Below are 19,546 nucleotides of genomic sequence, written 5' to 3' on the forward strand. Positions count from 1 at the left end.
ATAGTAAGTATTTATTATTTTTTAAGTTTTTATATAATCTTTATCAACGGTTCTTTATTTATTATGATTTTTATCCAAAAAAAAAAATTTTGTTCCAAAAATTGTTATTTACGTAACGTTCTTTTAAATAGAGACGTCACAGTAATTAATAGTATATATAAGTACAACGGTTAAGTTTTATGTAATGAATTGATAGAAGGACATAATGAGTCCATAATTTACTAATAATTTTTTTTTCTTTAAGGATAATTAATTTAAAATCGAAATTTTCATATATATAATTGTCACCGGATAATTTAGCCCTTGAATTTTGGGCTAGTTAAATTAACCAACCATATATAGTAGCTGTATTAGAATTTAGATTACTAACCAATGTGAATGTGATGCAACGTTAATGGATCTAGACACAACTTGCATTGAGAATTACAACACATGCATTTTATTACAAGAGAGAGAGAGAGCGCATTAGGTAGCATTTGTTTTAAGGTATTGAGACAGAGACTGAGAGACTGAGAGACTGAGATTTAGTATCGTGTTTGTTAGTTCAGAGACTGGTACTAAAATTTTTGTCTCTATCTCTAAAATTTTAGTATTTTAGTACCTTCAAAAAGTAGAGACAGAGGACTGAAATTTTTAGAGATGGAGACTGAAACTTTAATAACATTTTATACCTAAAATACTTTCATTTCAATTAATTAATTCTAATTTTACCCTTTGTGCAAATTAAATTAGAGTTTCATTCTTGTTTTAATTCCTATCTCCCATTTTGCACCAAACAGAATACTGAGATTTATTTCAATCACTGTCTCTCAGTCTCTATCTCTCGTCTCTCCACCAAACGCTACCTAACGGATTATTCTAAGAATCAATTTGTAGTTCATGCTTGTCTCCTTAATTAATAAAATTGTGCAAGTGGCTAATTCCTCGTTAACTTTATAGAATCGTCTTGTGTGTCATGATATGGCAACAGATTAATTTACATGCATATTAACTACTCATCATTCATTGTTGAAGAAAACAATAAAAATGAACGAGTTATTAATTAGTTGGTTTACCTACGCCATTGTTTATAATTTTAAGCTACCTTGTGTTAGTAATTTAGTATCTTAATTCCTAATCTTATCCACACTTCATGGTCTCAAAGTAATTAGTCACGACAAATGTATAAACTCAGAAGTAGCCACAACTAAAGTATTATCTTTATTTATATATTGGTGTTAATTTATTCGTAAGTTTCTATAGTCAGTAGTATTAGAGAGTTAGTATATTTTGTGATTTATAATTATTAATTAGTTATTATTAGTATTTTTAATAATGTGAAATTACATCTAATTATGTGAAATTATACTCTTTTTTGCTAGTTAAATATTAGTTAAATTTTAATAAAAATACTGAGTCTTAGACTTTCTCTTTTATAGTTTTACCTAATCTTTAATTAGATCTATATAGTTTTAAAAAATATCTATAATCAAGTATTTAAATAGAATAAAAATTTCAAGAATTTAACTAAAGAATCAACTATTTTTCAACTAATTTCAACAACTTTTTAAAAATTACCCTTGATTCGTTAATAAGAATTATAACCCAACCCTAATTATCATTCATTTTTATTTTTCAACTTGTAACCGACAGTTTTATTAATCTTCATTGTCAACCTAATGACTAAACAGTAAACACAGGGACGGAGCTTAGTTGAGACAAGAAGGGCCATGTCCCATACTTTTATTAAAAAAATTAGTAATATTTTTTCAAAAAATAAAAAATAGTTCAATTGGCTCAAATCCTTTATTATGACTTAAAATACCAAAGTTCAATCTTCATCTCTTGTTTTTATTGCACAATAATTTTTAGTTTTAAACATTCAAAACATGTTGGATTTGGATTGAACTGAGTATATTATTTCGTAGCTCTCTATTCAATAAGTAATACTCCCTCTACCTTTGAGTTCAAATATAAAAAATTAGGTATTTTCTATTTATGTAATTTAATATTATTTTATATTTTACTGTTTATTTAATTTTATTTTTTATATGATAAAAAATATTAGAATATTTAATAAGTATTGATATTATTGTATTTGTATAAATTGATAAAAAATTCAATAAATATTATAAATTTTAATATTTGTCCTTCTAACTTTTATTTTACATATTTTACAGGATATATATTCAAATTTTTATATAAAATAATCATGAAAAATCAAAGAATTGATGCATTTTTAAGAGGAAGGCTAATATTCAAGAAAGACAACACATAATTTTTACAATATCAACACCTGTAGATAGTTCTTCTACTTTAATAAATCACGAAGAAAGAAGATATAACCTTCAAAAGTTCAAAGAGTTGCATCTGATGAGTTTAACCTTAATTCGTTGGAACGAGACCTTAAAAAACGGCTTCAAATTTGACAATATCACTCAAATAAGAAAGATGAGATTAGGCGAACTTATTTTAAATGGGATCCATATCAAAAGTATATTGACAATTATCTTCTATGTGGCCCCCAAAATTTTATTTCAAGCTCCATCACTGACTAAACAAGTCATAACATTAAATATTATTGATCAACCTAATGTCTATATGAATCACATTCTTGACAAGCTATACGTTGAAAAAATATTACTAATACCAAACATTTCTTTTACTCTCAATTCTAAAATCTAAATCTTAAATTATAAACTTTAAATCTTAAATTCTAAATCCTAATCATATAAATCTTAAACTCTCCAAGGAGTGAAGGTTAAGAAAAAACTAATTTGAGAGTAAAAAAATTAACCAATGATGTCTAATTAAAAATTACTTCTTTATCTAATTAAGTCTTTATAGTATGTAGTATATATTTGTTTTAATTTCTTTTCATTCTTTTCTAGATGTATTCACTAATCACTAACAAATAAAAAATTACACTACTTTGGCTATTTCTCAATTCTAATATCATATTAAAGCTCATTCAACCCAATTTAGTTGGGCGTAATTAACATTAAGGACCAAAAAAAATTCCCAAAATAAGAGAAGCTCTTAACTTCATGTTTATTTTTCTCACTTGAAAAGTAGATATACAGAAATTCCTGAGACAAAGGAGAAACATAAGACCACAAAATCAAATGGCCTATGAAGCATTTCTTATGAACAAAACAATAGAGTAAACTAAAGCCCTTATATGGTACAAAAGCGAATTCTACAGATATGGAATTTGAGAAGAACATACTTGGAGTGAATGATGATATATCATTACAAGCAAACATGGGGAGGGATGAGCTTTCCGGGATTCATGATATTGTTGGGATCTAACACTTGTTTTATTTTCTTCATTGTCCTTAATGCTTCCACTCCCAGTTCTTCTTCAAGGTACTGGTCAAAAAAGGAAAAAAAAAAGTGGGGAAGCATGAGATTTTGTTATTCTAGAGCTGAACTCATAAATTCAAAATAAGGCATAACATACTTGAAAACAAAGTACCATGACCATCTAATTAACAATAAAAGAAGTTTGTTCCTTGCCAATCTTCGCATGTAAATTATGACTAACATAACATATCCATAAGCTTTAACATTTGTTAATGTTAGCTTATGTGATGTTGGTAGTTTCATGAGTAACTAACATTCCAGTACCTTCATTTTCCCAGTTCCAACACCATGTTCACCGGTACAAGTTCCTGGTTAGAAGCATCATAATCAAAATTTACAAAAAGTTACTGGTTTGCCAATGTCATGGTGAAGAAATTCGAGCAAACAATATAGTGAATACCAAAAGGCACCTCATACATGATACTAATGATGCAATAGAATGTGTCAACAAGTTATTATGTTTTATGAATACCTTCCAATGACAAAGCAGCATGAACCATAAAGCTGTTGAGTCTCTCTGCCTCCTTCCGATGTTCTTCTCGGCTAGGGTCAAAGAGAATTACCGTGTGGAAATTACCGTCCCCAGCATGAGCAATTACCGTGCTGGCAAGAGACAACAGGTACACGCATTGAGCATCAATCTATTTGATCATCTATCATCATCAACTTCATCATCCAGAATCACATAACATTGATCAGACATACCAAACCAGTGGTGATGCATCCAACTCCTTTTTAGACCTTGAAATTAAATCAGCAAGGTGAGATAAGGGAACACATACATCCTGCAGAAATTAAAATTGAAACAATAAAATACACAAAATAAAAGTCTTGAAAAAAAATTAAGCACATTGCATTCTAGATCCACATTTGGTATATTATCTTTATATTAAGTCAAATCAAAATGTTTTTGTAAGTGCTTGAAGAAGCTGCTTACTTGCTTCCTATAAATTGAAAAGGTATAACAACAAAATAGAAACCCTCCTATAAATTTAATTATAACCCAACTATATAGAAATCAAAATAAATATTTCATAGTAACTCACCGAAATCATTGCCTCCATATTAGGTTCCATTGCAAAACAAGCCCAAAGTGCCTCCTTCCTTACCTGCACAGGAACAAGGAATTGACTTAAATGTACAATTAATTAGATAACTTTTAACACATCTCAAGGAACAAGATAGATTGAAAACTATGAATCGGGGAAGGGATCTCACTAACTTCAAAAGATTGTAAGATGCCATCACAAGTAGATATGTCTTTGATGAAACATCATATACATTAATAAAATGAAAAATGTTCTCTATAAAAGAAATAAGTTACTACCTTCCAAAGTTCTTTTTTAGCTTCAGGTTCTTCCGCGAATACAAAGTCCGATCCATTGTGCTTAGAAACAATTCCCCGAACAATTTGTGTTTGCTCACGTGCATATGCCTCTGAAAGATATCATCAGTAGGTTAGGAATTATCAGTATTTGGGAAAATCTGGCACATCCATTAAAAAGGAAAGTGACGTGTAAAATGATTTTTTCTTTTTTTTGAGAAAATGTGTGAAATAATTACTAACAAAGAAAATAAAACAACAATCAAATCTATATAAAGTCACCTGTTCCTATAAATTCAAACATTAACGTTGGACATTCAGGGAAATTCTTCCCATTAGCAACATTGATGGCTTTCACCTGAACTTCATCCAATAACTCAACTCTTGACACCTAACTAGCATAAACAGAATTTTCACAATTAAACTGCAAGAAATATCAAAACATTTGAAGTCAGAATCCTACCTGTATACCAGACATCATAGTGGCAATAGCAACATCTGCTGCATCCTTAACAGAAGGGAAATTGCACATGGCAACCTGTACTTTGATAAGTTAGGTAATAGGTAATCCATGTAATTTCATACAACTTAGATGATAAACATGAAGCGGCAGCTCAGAATATTGACGCATCAACTTTGCAGGCTGCACTGATTATCATCTCAGCTAGTTATATATATTAAAAACTTTACATCACAGATACCAGAAACCGTTGAACCAGCAAGTTTTAATGATCACTAAGAAAATAGAATAACAATGAAATATAACATATAGATGTCATAAATTGATCAAAGTAAAAAGGGTCAGTGGATCTGAAAAGGAGAGGTATAAAAATGAAAGAAAGGATCAACCTACCACTGAATGCTGGGGAATTTTCTGAAGTCTTAGTGTTACTTCTGTAACAACACCAAGTGTTCCTTCACTTCCAATCACCAAACGGGTCAGGTCATACCTACAATAATTTAAAGAAAATAACTCAAAAAACATGCCATTTCTGTCTGCCTCAACAACACGTTGTGTAGCACGCATTTAAATGATCAAGCACATCTATGATGAAGCAGGGACAATGTTCAGACACACTGGTGTAAGTTTCTGATACAACATAGGTTTTAATCATGGTTCAACATTGAAGCCCATCATTTTTTCATTACTAAAGTTCAGCTCAATAAGTAGATTCAATGTTAAGTGTGCATTATCTTTGCTGATGATATCTTATTTGAGAGTGGATAATGAGTGAAATTTCACAAAACTGAACTGATCAAAGATAAAATATATTGATTTAACGTGCAGCCAGCAAAGAGGTGGGTGATAAGACAGTATAGAATAGGCTCCTGTACTGTCTTGTATTCCAAATATACCAAATTTTTTGCCTTTAAGTTTGCTTATACCTTTTGTGTAAGCTCTCAAAATGATCATGAAGGGGAGAGAATTACAAGTGATATTGATTTAATATTTAAAGAGATACAAATATAACAAACCCTGCAGCACTCTTTCTAGCACGAGATGCAGTCTTCACAATATCTCCATTGGCAAGAACTACCTGAAAACACAATCAGCAGAATAAATATATCATCGCATCAATACATTAGAGACCAAAAACTGAGACTAAAACAAACCTTGAGACTGATCACATTATCACGCATAGTTCCATATCTGCAAATTAGTAAGAATAACATGTCACGCCTAATAGCATAGAAGAACTTTAAAGTTTTTTCTGAAAAAAAAAATATTGCATATTAATTCCATACATTTGGCCAATAAATTACATCAAATCAAGTCTAATAATCATTAATGATTAATGAACCAATATGCCTCAAGCAAAAAAGCTTAGAGCCAAGTATTAGACCTTGTGAACTCCGACATTTTTGGCAACCAGACAGATGAAACATTTAAACCATGTGTTTTCCAGTGATAAATGAAAAAATGAATATAACAAAAGTTGACCACCTCACAGCTAAAGACCCAGAGCAGCGTGTAGCACACATGCCTCCAATGCTTGCACCAGGACCTGTTGTTACAAGTAAAACAACATTATTTAGAAAAGTATACTTAGATATCAAATTTCCTAAACAAAATGAATTACCATGGTATATTCAACTAACCTGGATCAAGTGGAAAAAATAGACCATAAGGTTCCAAATACTCATTAAGTTCCATCCATCCAATTCCAGGCTCAACAATGACATCCATGTCATCAACATGTAATGCCTTCACTCTCTGCATATTGAACCAGTAGTCAGTGTATGACACCAAAAGGATATGTTCAATCTGTACCTATATGAACACATGGACCATAGTCTGCACGTTTAAATATGTTGCAGTAGATGATGAGTCTAAGTAGTGGTACTTGCACAGATGAACCGAATTATTAAAACGATACTGCAGTTGAAACTGCATTAACAATCATGAAATGCAGAAATGCATAAGAGAAGCAACTTGATACGTGCTTCAAATGTTCGTGATATGAAGAGTTCAAGAGTTATTTAGAAGATATTTTAGTTTATATTTTTAGAATATTTTATTTAATGTATTTTGATTTTGTTTATTTAATTACTAGATTGGGCCTTATGTTTATGGGCTTTAGGGTTTTCTTTGTTTTAACCTAATAAGAGGTTATAAATACCTCCTTAGCTATTGCAGTCGTAGCATAGAATTTTTAGAGGTTTCAAAACCCCTTTTTAGTTTCGTGATGAAACCATGATGTGGACAATTGAGGTTGAGGAGTCCTTCTCTTGTTGCATCGGGGAATTGGTTAGAAGGTTGAGGAGTCCCTTCGAATCAATTTCCGAACTATGGCGTTGACATGTTAGGTTGAGGAGTCCCTTTCTTGTTGCGTCAGGAAATTGGGTAGAAAGTAGAGTGATTTTCTTTGTACTCAATTTTAACTTATCTTTTTGTTTCTATTTTAATTTCAATGTATCTTTTTATTCAGTTTGAATCCTTATTTTCTTGTTTATCTTTTATTTCTTTATCATTTGATATCAGAGTTCAGGTATTAGATTAATTCTTATTAATCTATATTTGTTCTTCTTTTATCATAAAAAAAAAAGAGTCCAGTATTTGTCGCGTCTTTCATTTTGTTCTTGTGTTCTTGTTTTCGTTTGTGTTTCATTATTTAAAAAAAAAAAAGAAGAAGAAGAATAAAGTGAAAAAAAAAAACAAAAAAAAGAAGAAAAAAACCAAAAAAAAAAAAGAAAGAAATTATCTTCCTTATAATTATTGTCCTTTTCATATATTATTTTTTTTCACCTACAAGATTCGAGGACGAATCTTTTTTGAAGAGGAGGAGAATGATACGTGCTTCAAATGTTCGTGATATGAAGAGTTCAAGAGTTATTTAGAAGATATTTTAGTTTACATTTTTAGAATATTTTATTTAATGTATTTTGATTTTGTTTATTTAATTACTAGATTGGGCCTTATGTTTATGGGCTTTAGGGTTTTCTTTGTTTTAACCTAATAAGAGGTTATAAATACCTCCTTAGCTATTGTAGTCGTAGCATAGAATGATTTAGAGGTTTTAAACCTTTTTTTGGTTTCGTGATGAAACCATGGTGTGGACAATTGAGGTTGAGGAGTCCCTCTCTTGTTACATCGGGGAATTGAATAGAAGGTTGAGGAGTCCCTTCGATTCAATTTCCAAACTATGGCGTTGACAAGTTAGGTTGAGGAGTCCCTTTCTTGTTGCGTCAAGAAATTGGGTAGAAAGTAGAGTGATTCGCTTTGTACTCAATTTCAACTTATCTTTTTTGTTCCTATTTTAATTTCAATGTATCTTTTTATTCAGTTTGAATCCTTGTCTTCTTATTTATCTTTTATTTCTTTATCACAACTTAAGTGATGAAAGCAAAGAGGAAGGATATGATATCCTCATAATAGTTTGTGGAGAGAACTGAAATGGGAGGAAAGATAAGGAAAACTATATATTAAATACGCCATCCAAATCCCATAAGGGCATCATAAACTTTCTGATGAATTCTGGAACATATGAAGTCAAGTATATTCATCAATTCATGAGTAGACAGGGACCTATATATTTAATAATCATAATGTTCCCACTTGAAATTTGAAACAGTTATGAATGGATATTCAGGTACCATAACAGAACATGTACATACTTTCATTAATGACATGTCAATGCAAACCCCTCCGTGAGGCGATAAGGTGTGACCCTCAATTGATGTAGCTCCACCATAAGGTACAATAGGAACCTGAAAAAATAAGTAAACCATGATTAACAATTTCTCAGTACTATAATATTATTAACATTTATGCACCCAATATTTTTTTTTCAAAAACCAAATAGTATAAGAAATCAATTTTCCCTACTCAAAGTGTGTGGGAGGAACTCAAACCTTATAGTCGTTACATGATTTTACAATCTTGGAAACTTCTTCTTCAGATCTGCATATAAGTGCACAATGCAAGAGAACAATTATATGTATGCCTTGAATTTTGCCACACACATACCCCCCCCCCCCCCCCCAATGCTCATTCACATCCTTTCTAGATTCTGTGGAAATGTATTTTTTACATATGTTTCAGTCAAAACAATAGATAAAATAGATGCATACTTTGAAATCAACAGTAACAAGGAGAGTGAAAAAGATATATTTAAGCCTTATGAAACTGCGTCTTGAAAATAATGTCCAAAGCTAATACATTGAATTGTGGCAGCATTTCAAGAACTATGAGGATACAAATGATGAAGCAAACAAAAATGTCAACTACAGATTCAGAGATTGTCTCACCTTGGATAAACGATAACATCTGGGATATTAACAGCCTTATGAAAGCTGTTTTGTGGTTTTCCATGGTGGTATCTTTCATCATAATCAAGTGATAAGTTATCCTGCAGAAATAAGTATTGTGAAAAGCTGAAGCTGAATGCTTGATAGTCACACAGATGCAGCTCCAAATTGCAAATGATATGAGTTTATTATTATTTCAGTAAAAAACAAATATTATTCTTAAACACAACCAATTAACTCAGAAGGGTGGCCTGCTTTCCTAAAATTCTCTAACACGATATTACAACCAATCATCTCAGTAAGTTTTAGCAAGAGCAAAAAGAAAATTTCATCTAACTGCCATGCAAATCAGAACCAGCTCGAGTATTTCTTAGTGCTTCTTTCAGTGATCCAAATTTCTGAGATATCAGAGAATTTTAGATTTCATACCTGACAGATGAGTTTCAATTCGTGGAGAAGCTCCTGCGGAAATTCTTTGTGTGATCCCTTAACGGCATACTGGGTGCTACCTTTGCCCCCAAAGCTAACAAATATAACATTCAGTACAAGAAATTGCATTTCATTGTCAACCAATTATTTGCTTGGTTCAGAGGCTAATCTATACACTGATGTGAAACATAATAAACTGTGCAATACATGATGAGTACAAAATCAACTAATAATGTAACTTGTCTCCTATAAAATGCTTGAATCAATTTATGTTCATCACTAATACAGAGGAGCCTATTCAAGCACTTCACTAATTTATGCCCATACTTGTTAATTACATTATCTAATGCAAATAATATGTGAAAACCTGAAAATTAAAATTTAAAAGATAAAAAAAAAAAAAACGATTTTTGCACCCTAACTTTATCTGAATCTTCATCAAACACATAAAAAAGTAAGATTTTTACAGCAAAGTGAATCCATACACCTGTTGTTAATGGCATCAGAGGGAACAGAGGCGTCACACAAGGAAGGATTGAAGTGCGGATGAAGCGCAAATGAAGCACCGCATACAGCCACCGCAAGAGGAAGCACGGAACCTGTCCACGTCATCCTTGGACGGTGTGAGGTCAGCACATTGGTTGCATTCGAGTGAGTTGTTATATTATGGATAGTGCGATAGAAGTAGTTGGAAGAAGAGCGCAAGCGAGAGAACCACGACGAGAAATTTGACATGGTCGAGACTCAGAGAACAAAGAATATGAATCATTCATTACAGAGTGAGTGAGTTATGGTTGCTGAAACTTGAAAGAGGTCAAAACACTCACGCACGCTTTTCCACTTATTTATTTATTAAGTATTTGTCATAGTGTAGCACAAAGAATCTAAATTTTTATTATTTATTATTAATTTCATAATTTTATATTTTTTTAACAAGTGTCTACTTTTTATGAATAAGAATATGATAATAGGAGGTTGATAGGATAAATAATCTCAACCAACGTTTTTCTCTTTTTAATAAAAATTACTAGCTACTTAGATTTTTTTTTTTTAAGAAAAATATTAGAAAAACAACAGAATTTATTATTTTTAGTCTGTTTTATAAGTAAACTAAAAATGTTATTAAATTATTAGACTAAAAAATTAGATTCATAACTAAAAATAAAAAATTGGACTAATAAATTCAGAAAGTTTTTACATACTCATAGATTGTGCTCTACTATGGATAGAATGACATTTCAAATGAAAGAGATCATATCCTAAAATGTCATTCTATCATTAGATATACTCATATGAACACAATTCAAGTCGCATTTCATGGGACATCTAATAATTTCCACTCATCAACCAACTCTCCAAAACTCTCTTGTTTATTCTAAGGTCCTAAGTACTAATTCAATCCCAACTCACTAGCAGAAAGACCAACTCAGAATCATTTACTATTCCCTTAGAATTCTATCTAAGGAATCCAATTGCATGATATCCTAGTGTAATCCAAGTGCATATGCAGACTGCATATTCCAGTATTCTTTGGATTGCTTCACCATGTTGTTTCGTTCGCTAAGTAGCCTCTCTTTCCAGTAATCATTGTACCTGGGAAATTTTCTTGTGATTGTAATGGCAATGTTCACATAAGATATAAAATGTGACCATGAAACGGATTGATACCTTCTTTTCATTAGTAGACCAAGTTCTAACATGCGTACTTTCTTAGGATAAACTCCATCCTGCACAAACAATGCAAGTAATTTAAACACAAAAGCAAATGGAATATGGTTTAAAGCTCTATATTCTAACTAAGATAAGTGACATTAATCACAATATATCTGTAGTCATATTGTGCCCATGCTTTGTGTATAAAGGAAATAAAGGCAATGTTGGTTATGTTATTGGCAGAATGCCTTATTCCACATTTTCAATATAGGCTACAATCTCTCATCATCTTATATACTGTGGAAACCAGGCTAACAAATTGCTGATAGAGACAGATATATTGAAGCCATGGTCCTTAAAGAAATAGGCCTTGCCTTGCCTTGCCTATGCCTATGCCTCTGCCTCTGCCTTCACCAATATTTATTTATTTTCCTTTTTTCAATCATGATCTGTGGCGAAGGCAATGCAAAGAGTTGTTCATTTGTCTTCATTTGAAATACTGAAAGTTAAGTGCAAAATGCTTACCTCTCTGCATATGGGACACTTAGACTCAGGACTTGCAGCTTTAAGGCCTTGGAACATCATCACAGAGGCAGCTGAACAGGCACATGACTTGCAGAAGATATGACCACAACCCAAAGCATAGGGGTTGAAAACCAAATCCTATCATATCACAATCCAAGCATATATGTAAGAGATAATGATACACAAAATAGCTGCTTTTTTTTTTTCAGCCTCCCTAATGTAGCACATAAATAGGATCTCACCAGACATATTGCGCAAGTTAGATTATACTCGAGCTTGATAGAATCTGGAAGAATCAACGTCATTACAGCGTCACTAACATTTAGATCACACTTAAAGTGACCATACACTCCATTGAGTTCACAACAATCTCGTCCACTAGAATTCAGATAAAAAGCACCCAATTCAATTAGCCAAGGTGTGTGTAAAAGTTCAATGTGCTCAGTGTGCATCTTAGATTTGAAATTCTTTCCATTCACAGAGCTGTGAACCTAGAACAGAATATCAATGACAGGAGTTAACTACATAACACTCAAGTAGAGAAGTACAAATGAAAAAAAAAAAAAAAAAAAAAAAGAGGGAAAGGGGGAAATGACAGTAATGTGGCAATGGACTAATGTGATGCATACTTTATCATATTTCTTAAGTATTTTCCTCATGGCAATAGCATTCATTGCAATGTACTCAATTAAAATTCTCCCTTCTTGTGCGAGGGCTTGCCTATCATTTTTAAAGCACTGTCGTAGGCGCAATACATATCTCTGCATTCCAGACGCAACATGAAGATCAAGAAGATGCTTAACCCTTGAACCGAAGAACCCTACTATATCTGATGCTTCCTTCATCAGCTCCGAGAAGAACTTCTGATCACACACTACGCATATGGGAACCGAAAATAAATTACTAGAAAATAAAATAATGTTCACAGGATCAACAAGAAGACGCACAATAATGTTAAATAAGTATTATTTTGCTTAAAATACATTAAAAACCCAATGGCATGTAGTGTAAGCTCTGATCAATTGCAAAGAACTAAGATGATCAAATACAAGGAAAACAACAAATTAGGAATCATAGAACACCCAAATTAGAGGATTGCTGAGTAAAATGTTCACTAAAAAAAAATACAAATATCAGCTAACAATTGACATAAGCAACAATCAAATTCAAACCTATTTCCAAGTAAATTATTAGGATCACAAGAGAATCATCTACGTTTTGATGCAGGTAGCTTTAATCAGAAAATTTCTATATGCACAACACTAACCCTCTCTCCCAACTAACACTCATTCCTGAATCTCATCATCACCACAAAATGTTAAAAGCCAAACAACAAAATACATCTGAAAGTTCTGCTTCCTATATTATTATTCATTAAATAAACAATAATACGGCCTTTTACCCCACAAGTACAATATTTAAGCGGTCAAAGAGCCTAGAAGCATGGTCAAACTCTATAAGAGCATCCAATTCTAAGTGTCAGAAACTACCTAAACTTTTATTGCCAACAAAAATCAGTGTATGTAAAATGCTCCTGGAAAATTCTTTAAAAAACAAAAATTGCAGACCTGGGCAGGATTGACATTGGCACAATTGATGGTTAGGAAGATCAGAAACAAGGGAAGGAGAAGAAGAAGAAGAAGAAGAGTGCAATGGTTTGCAGGTCTGGCAGCTCTTGAGAACTTTCTTCAACCTCACATATTCAATGTGCGCGCATTTCTCATCCAACAACTCCCTCTCTTCCTGCAGATACTCCGTGAACAAGCACCCGAATTTCATCTCTGCTAATTAATTAAAACAACACGCAGTAGTAATCAACAGATTAATTAATTAATTAATTATGAGAAACAAAATTATTAAAATAACGTGTTTGTTTGTGAAGGGTACCTGAAAAAAAGAAGAGGAAATAGATAACGGTGAAAAGTGAAGGCGTTTAGGGTTACGTATCGCAAAGTGTGTGTCTCTGATGGTTGAAAAGAGAAGAAGCTAAGCATGATAGTTGGGTTTGGGTGTGAGAAACATAAGGAATCGAATGTGAATGTGAATGTGAATAAGAGAGTAGAGAACGGAGCAAGTAAGAATGAATTGAATTCGAAGCCACAAAAGAATGAAAAGAAGCGCGCTTTATTCGGAAAATTCTGTTTTTTCGTTATTCACTTATTCTTGGTCCCAACGTAACAAAAAAAAAATAATACTTGTCAATCAACCACGCTTTGTCCTTTTTATTTTATTTTATCTTTTTTCTTAAACTATTTTATCTTATTATTATTATTGTTATTCAATTAACTTTATATAAATTTAATTTTTCTACATACTAAAATGTTTTATATAATTATTTATTGTCAAATTAAATAATAAAAATAAAGAATCAAATTAAAATTATTAAAAACATACAAAATATACTTTTAGAAGTTATAATTATATATATTTTTTAAAAATTTTGATTATTTAAATTTTTTAATACAATTACTAAACAAAAAAAATCAATAAATTATAATTCAAATAGCATAATTATTCGATTTTTATTTAGAGTTATGAGATTTGAGTTTTATTCTTAACTAAAAAAATAAACAAAAAATAATTTTTATATTATTATACTCAAATATAATTATTAAATAAAAATATTTTTATTAAAATTCCGCTAGGGAGATAATGAAGAAGTACAGTAGATTTTGAATTTGGTCTAATACAAGAAAAAAAATTCAACCAGTTATTTCAAAAAATTAACCATCTCAATTCTAATTTACCAAAAGAATTTATCCAAATACCCTTTTCTCCTCCAAAGTATCCCATTTAGGGGTGTCCGCGGATCGGATCGGATCGGATATGGCCGAAAATTCGATCCGATCCGCACAATTTCCATTGGATCGGATATGATATTCGCACTTTTTAGTGCTGGATCCGATCCGCAAATGTGCGGATCGGATCGAATATCGGATATATCCGCATAATTAAACCTTCTCTTTTTAATCATATTTCAATGTAAAAAAATTCAATAAAAATATTTCTCTCATACTTTTCAACTTATTTATTCGTAAAATATTTTTAAACAAACTCTTTCGAAATAACAAAAATAAAATAATACAATATATGAATAATAATTACTAACTAAAACATACAAATAAGTAAATATAATACTAAATATATATATTATTTATTTTTTAATTATTATTGTGCGGATCTGCGGATACGCGGATTTAGAGCAGATATCCGCGATCCCGATCCGCAAAAAGTACGGATCAGATCGTATCTGCAATTTTCAGACCGGATGCGAATATTTACCGCGGATCTGCGGATACTATCCGATCCATGGACACCCCTAATCCCATTAAGAATTAAAATAACTATCTGTACCCAGTAAATTGATCATCCATTATATTTGACATTTTTGAAATTAAAATGTCAAAATTATTGTTGGGTGTAGCGAGAATGCGAAAACGACGTGACAGTGCTGTTAGGCGTTTGCAGTGCGTACATTGGCATCAGCCGTAGCTATGGGCGACTGCGGCTGGTGTTTACTTGGGAAGAGAGGAGGAGACTAGGCAAGAAAGAAGTCATGTTAGATAAGAGAGAGAGAGGGGCCTTTTTTTTGAGTTAAAGTTGCAAATCTTTATTTATTTTAAATTTTAAATCAAAAATTATTAAAAATTAATTAATTATTATTTGATGTTAATTTTAATTTAATTTCTTATTATTCACATTGTACAATAAATTGATTGGTTTCCATACTTTCTCTATTTTTATATCCATACTTTCTCTATTTTTATATAAAATATCTGAACATAATTTTTTTCTCTTTTTAAAAAATTCACGTAAAAATTTTTTTCCTAAAAATTCATCTAGAGCCCCTAAATGAATTTCTTTAACTCCGAGGTCCATTCCCCTCCAAAACTGGAATTGATATTTTCGAAAACCCTAATAATTTGAGAGCAACACCCTAATCCCAATTTCCAATTCGCCATTCCAAATTCCCAATTCCCACACCATCCCTTTCTTTTCTCTTCTCTCAGACTCTTTCACCGGCCGATGCGCTCCTCCGATTCACCGCTGTGAAGCGCATCCTTCTTATATTGTAGATCACCCAACCACCAACGCCGCCGCCGTCGCAGCTCGCTGTCGTGGCAGCAGCGTCCAGACCGCCCGGCCAGCATCCCACAGCGGCTCCTCCATGCTGTTCGTCGTCGCGGCAGCAACATCTTCCGGTCACGATCCGCCTGCTGGTTTGTATTTGTTGATTAAATTGATTATTTATATTTAACTGGAAGTTTTCTATTGATACACTTGTTTCGCTTGTTTTTATCTGGATTTCATGCCTTCCTGATGTTTTATGGATGTAATAGCTTGTGAATTTTGGTTGTTATTAGCATTGTTCTAATTGTTTTCTTTTTAGGGTTACGTTTTCTTCTGTTAGTTTTAAATCTGTGAAACTGTTATCTAATTTTAATTTGTTATTTTTTTTAGGCTTTTGAATTTGTGAAATTATTAGGGATTGAACTGTTTCTACTCCTAGTAGTTTGCGTATCTGCTGCGACTTAGGATATGAGCTTTGCAAGTTAAATGCATTAATATCCGGAAAACACAAATGCAAAAAAAAAAAAAAACACACACACACTAACAGGCTTTTGTCATTTAGAAATCAGGAGGATGACTCAGGAGGATAGATGATTTCTCGTGAGTTTTAATATTCTCATTGAAAGAAAGAATCTTACTAGTACTCTACAACTATAAAGATTTTGCTGCATTACATTTGTGCCCCCTTATGCTAGATGATTATTCTCTTCTACTTGATTTCTGCATCCATCTTAATTTGAAATTTCGACTTGTTTTGCTTGTGTGTTTAATATGGCTTCAAATTATTTTGAAGTATTCTAACTGATTACATCACTGTTTGATCAAATGAGATCTTGAGTTTTGGCTTAATGCTTATATCCTTCTGTACAAAAATCAGGTATTTAGCTAATGGCAAAGACAAAGGCAAGTCGCACAGGAAAAGTTCCTGGTAAAAAAGGTGGTATTTCACATTCTCCAGACTCTGATAATCAGCATGTGGATGGTGATTGGATCATTGTGAAGAAGCAGATAGTCAATATTTTGGTGCCTGCCGCACCTTGTAGCAAAAGAACCTTAATGGCAAGCCCAGGACCAAAAGACATGCATCCTATGCCCCCCGAAACAGCAAGTAATCACATGCAACTACCCATGGAGACATCTACCATGTATCCTTCAGGCAATGAACCTGAGAATACAAGTTTATTGACCGCCCCAAAGGAGATTTTGGATGTGAGAAGTGGTCCTCCTTCCATACCTAAAGCAACTTCAGTCAAGCAGCCAAGGGTTGTTAACAGAATCAATTCACAAAATCCACATCAAGTGAGTCTGATGAAGTCACCTAAGTTACTGGGATTATCTAATACATCGAAAGCTATTAAGCAGCCTAGAACATTGCTTGCACCAAGAAGATCTTGCAATTTGGTAATTTCTTTAAATCAAGGGCTGAGAGCATCGAACCTTGAGAGAAAGCTTGAACGAGCTGGTGGGCTGACTCAGTGGCTGACATCACTTGGACTAGGCCAGTTTGTTAGAATTTTTCAGGGGAAGAGTCTCAACAAGTATCAGCTGGTAAATTTAACCATGAAGAAGCTCAAGGATATGGGTGCCAATGCGGTGGGCCCTCGCCGGAAGCTCATACATGCCATCGACTGTGTTTGTCAACCATACTGTTTTGAGGCGTTATAGAAGTTAGTAGGGATATTTTTAATTTTGGTAAAACATGGTCGCTGTAAGCCCCTGCTAATGCCTAGTACCTTAGCCTCAAAGAGGATGCTTGGGCCAGCCTTGTTATCTGCAGAGATTTGTACTTTTGTAAATAAATGTAAGCATAGCCTACTATTTCACTGCATCCTGCTTGGGTTTCAGTGTTTCACTCAGAATCTCAATCACAAGACTTAGGATCTACCTATATCTCAATTGTTCCTTGATGGTCATATATCTAAAAGCTCGAGGAAAACATTGGTGGAAAATGGAAAAAGTAGGCTGTGTTGGTGATAAGATAAGATGTGGTAGGACGAGTGAAAATGGCTAAAGGATGAGGACAACAAATGACAATGCCGAGATTCTGTGATTATTGTTATTGGATTAAACGTGTGATAATAATAATTATTAAATCTGTAAAATAAAAAAAAAAAATTGTTCTCTTGCTAGTTGCTAAATAGTTTTTGTTTGTCGAAAGCACCTATGTGGCAAAGTTAATATTCTACTATAGAATAATAAACTTGAAAAAAAAAATTGAGACTTAATTTTTGCCTTATTCTATCTTGTCCACTTTCCTTTTAATTTAGGAGATTATTTGATATGATTTATATGTAAATTACGATGGATTTTGTAATTTTTATAAAATATGTGCTTAACTATCTTAATTTAAGAGTGATTAACTCTTTATTTTACTACTTTATCAACTTTTTCATTTTAGAGAATCTTAATCTTTAAAATATATATTTATTAATAAATTTTGCTACTCAATAAAACGCCAAGTAGAAACTAAAAAGGGTTGATTCAACGTATATAAAAAATAAAGGTGGATACTATAATGAAGACTTTATAATTGTCTTCATGTGAAAATATACTCTTTTGACCTTTGGATGATAGATTGAATGGTTAGATTTTAATATTTATAAAAGTGTTGTTTTTGTTTAAAGTGTGGCTAAATAAATAAATCACACTTTTTAACAAAGCATCTTCATAAAAAGATGTTTTTGCCATCTTCATTTGAGTAGTTGCCAAAAATAAAAGTGGTTAGATTTCAAGGTTAGATTTTAACTAATATGCGTGTAGTTATCAATTAATTTTATATAAAAAATATAAAATTTAAGTTTTTAATGTGTGTATATTAAAATAAAAAATTTCAACATTTTTATTTATAAATTTGAGAGTATTTATTCATTTTACTTTCCAAAAAATTTTAGACTACACTAAAATTAATTAGTTTATTAGTTCCCAACACTTAATTTTGCAAATTACATTAGTCAATGACCCACTTCGCTTTGTTAACCCCTAACGAAACTATCCTACGTGTTATGTTAAGTTGTCGTATTAGGGTATGAAGAAGACAAATTGATCCTTAGACAAATTACAATCAGTTTAATCCTTTAAAATATTTATTATTGCGTAAATTAATATCTAAAATTATTTATTATAAGACAAATCAGTTCCAAAAATATTTATTATCAAGAAAATTAGGCTACCACAAACATAAAAAAAAATTAAGCTATAATATCTATTTTTTACTTATAGAGATAAAGTTTCACCCTTCGATAGTACAGTTACCTAAATCATCTTGCAATAGCTCCAAAAATCACTTCTAGCTCTCATTGGTCTCACTATCTAGTATCTAGTATCTACTATAGCATAGGCAATCACATAGAAGTGATGAAGACAAAATTCAAGACTAAGGAAAAATGAGAAGGTTGGACAAAATAATGCTAATGGAGTTTCACCAAAAAATAATGAAAGAATATAGGGAGA

The 19,546-nt window shown here is 32.0% G+C and overlaps 3 protein-coding genes across 8 annotated transcripts; 1 reads left to right on the plus strand and 2 right to left on the minus strand.

The window, feature by feature from the left end:
- Positions 1-2,997: 2,997 nt before the first annotated feature.
- On the minus strand, positions 2,998-10,682 carry LOC112755950 (D-lactate dehydrogenase [cytochrome], mitochondrial). 4 transcript variants are annotated; one of them, XR_011862710.1, is made up of 18 exons: positions 10,335-10,682; positions 9,848-9,941; positions 9,419-9,519; positions 9,023-9,071; positions 8,786-8,878; positions 6,770-6,884; positions 6,615-6,675; positions 6,284-6,320; positions 6,146-6,207; positions 5,523-5,619; positions 5,133-5,207; positions 4,952-5,027; positions 4,673-4,782; positions 4,392-4,454; positions 4,051-4,086; positions 3,818-3,948; positions 3,610-3,653; positions 2,998-3,351 (listed from the first exon to the last, which is right to left on the minus strand). XR_011862710.1 is itself a non-coding variant. In XM_025804303.3 (18 exons), exons 1-18 carry the CDS (start codon positions 10,580-10,582, stop codon positions 3,232-3,234), a joined length of 1,656 nt encoding a protein of 551 aa, XP_025660088.1. In that variant the 5' UTR covers positions 10,583-10,682; the 3' UTR covers positions 2,998-3,231. The 4 variants fall into 4 exon arrangements, 2 of the variants coding, with proteins under 2 accessions (XP_025660088.1, XP_025660087.1); XR_011862709.1 differs by having other exon boundaries at positions 4,952-5,060; XM_025804303.3 differs by having other exon boundaries at positions 4,051-4,130.
- A 313-nt stretch (positions 10,683-10,995) lies between these two features.
- LOC112755951 (probable E3 ubiquitin-protein ligase BAH1-like) lies at positions 10,996-14,184 on the minus strand. Of its 3 annotated transcripts, none has more exons than XM_025804305.3 (7): positions 13,913-14,184; positions 13,594-13,806; positions 12,655-12,899; positions 12,268-12,516; positions 12,026-12,163; positions 11,516-11,574; positions 10,996-11,440 (listed from the first exon to the last, which is right to left on the minus strand). In XM_025804305.3, the coding sequence occupies exons 2-7, from the start codon at positions 13,802-13,804 to the stop codon at positions 11,332-11,334; spliced, it is 1,011 nt and encodes a 336-aa protein (XP_025660090.1). In that variant the 5' UTR covers positions 13,805-13,806; positions 13,913-14,184; the 3' UTR covers positions 10,996-11,331. The 3 variants fall into 3 exon arrangements, with proteins under 3 accessions (XP_025660090.1, XP_072053887.1, XP_025660091.1); XM_072197786.1 differs by having other exon boundaries at positions 12,268-12,403; positions 12,746-12,899; positions 13,913-14,124; XM_025804306.3 differs by having other exon boundaries at positions 13,594-13,809; positions 13,913-14,124.
- Positions 14,185-15,914: 1,730 nt separating this feature from the next.
- On the plus strand, positions 15,915-17,924 carry LOC112755953 (uncharacterized). Its single transcript, XM_025804307.3, has 2 exons — positions 15,915-16,245; positions 16,974-17,924. Exon 2 carries the CDS (start codon positions 16,985-16,987, stop codon positions 17,759-17,761), a length of 777 nt encoding a protein of 258 aa, XP_025660092.1. The 5' UTR covers positions 15,915-16,245; positions 16,974-16,984; the 3' UTR covers positions 17,762-17,924.
- Positions 17,925-19,546: the final 1,622 nt, after the last annotated feature.

The sequence above is a fragment of the Arachis hypogaea genome, chromosome 6, assembly GCF_003086295.3.
Source record: "Arachis hypogaea cultivar Tifrunner chromosome 6, arahy.Tifrunner.gnm2.J5K5, whole genome shotgun sequence".
Lineage (NCBI taxonomy): Eukaryota > Viridiplantae > Streptophyta > Magnoliopsida > Fabales > Fabaceae > Arachis > Arachis hypogaea.

Bases quoted from the DNA above. Each gene is read 5' to 3' on its own strand.
- LOC112755951 (XM_025804305.3), bottom strand. From the start codon at position 13,804: ATGAAATTCGGGTGCTTGTTCACGGAGTATCTGCAGGAAGAGAGGGAG. The intron at 12,517-12,654 runs GTATGCATCACA...ATTCTGTTCTAG, and splicing joins TACTTAAGAAATATGATAAA to GTTCACAGCTCTGTGAATGG. The intron at 12,164-12,267 runs GTGAGATCCTAT...GTGATATGATAG, and splicing joins TAACTTGCGCAATATGTCTG to GATTTGGTTTTCAACCCCTA.
- LOC112755953 (XM_025804307.3), top strand. From the start codon at position 16,985: ATGGCAAAGACAAAGGCAAGTCGCACAGGAAAAGTTCCTGGTAAAAAA.
- LOC112755950 (XM_025804302.3), bottom strand. From the start codon at position 10,582: ATGTCAAATTTCTCGTCGTGGTTCTCTCGCTTGCGCTCTTCTTCCAAC. The intron at 6,208-6,283 runs GTTTGTTTTAGT...TTGTGTTTTCAG, and splicing joins ATAATGTGATCAGTCTCAAG to GTAGTTCTTGCCAATGGAGA. The intron at 5,061-5,132 runs GTAGGATTCTGA...TATGCTAGTTAG, and splicing joins CTATGATGTCTGGTATACAG to GTGTCAAGAGTTGAGTTATT.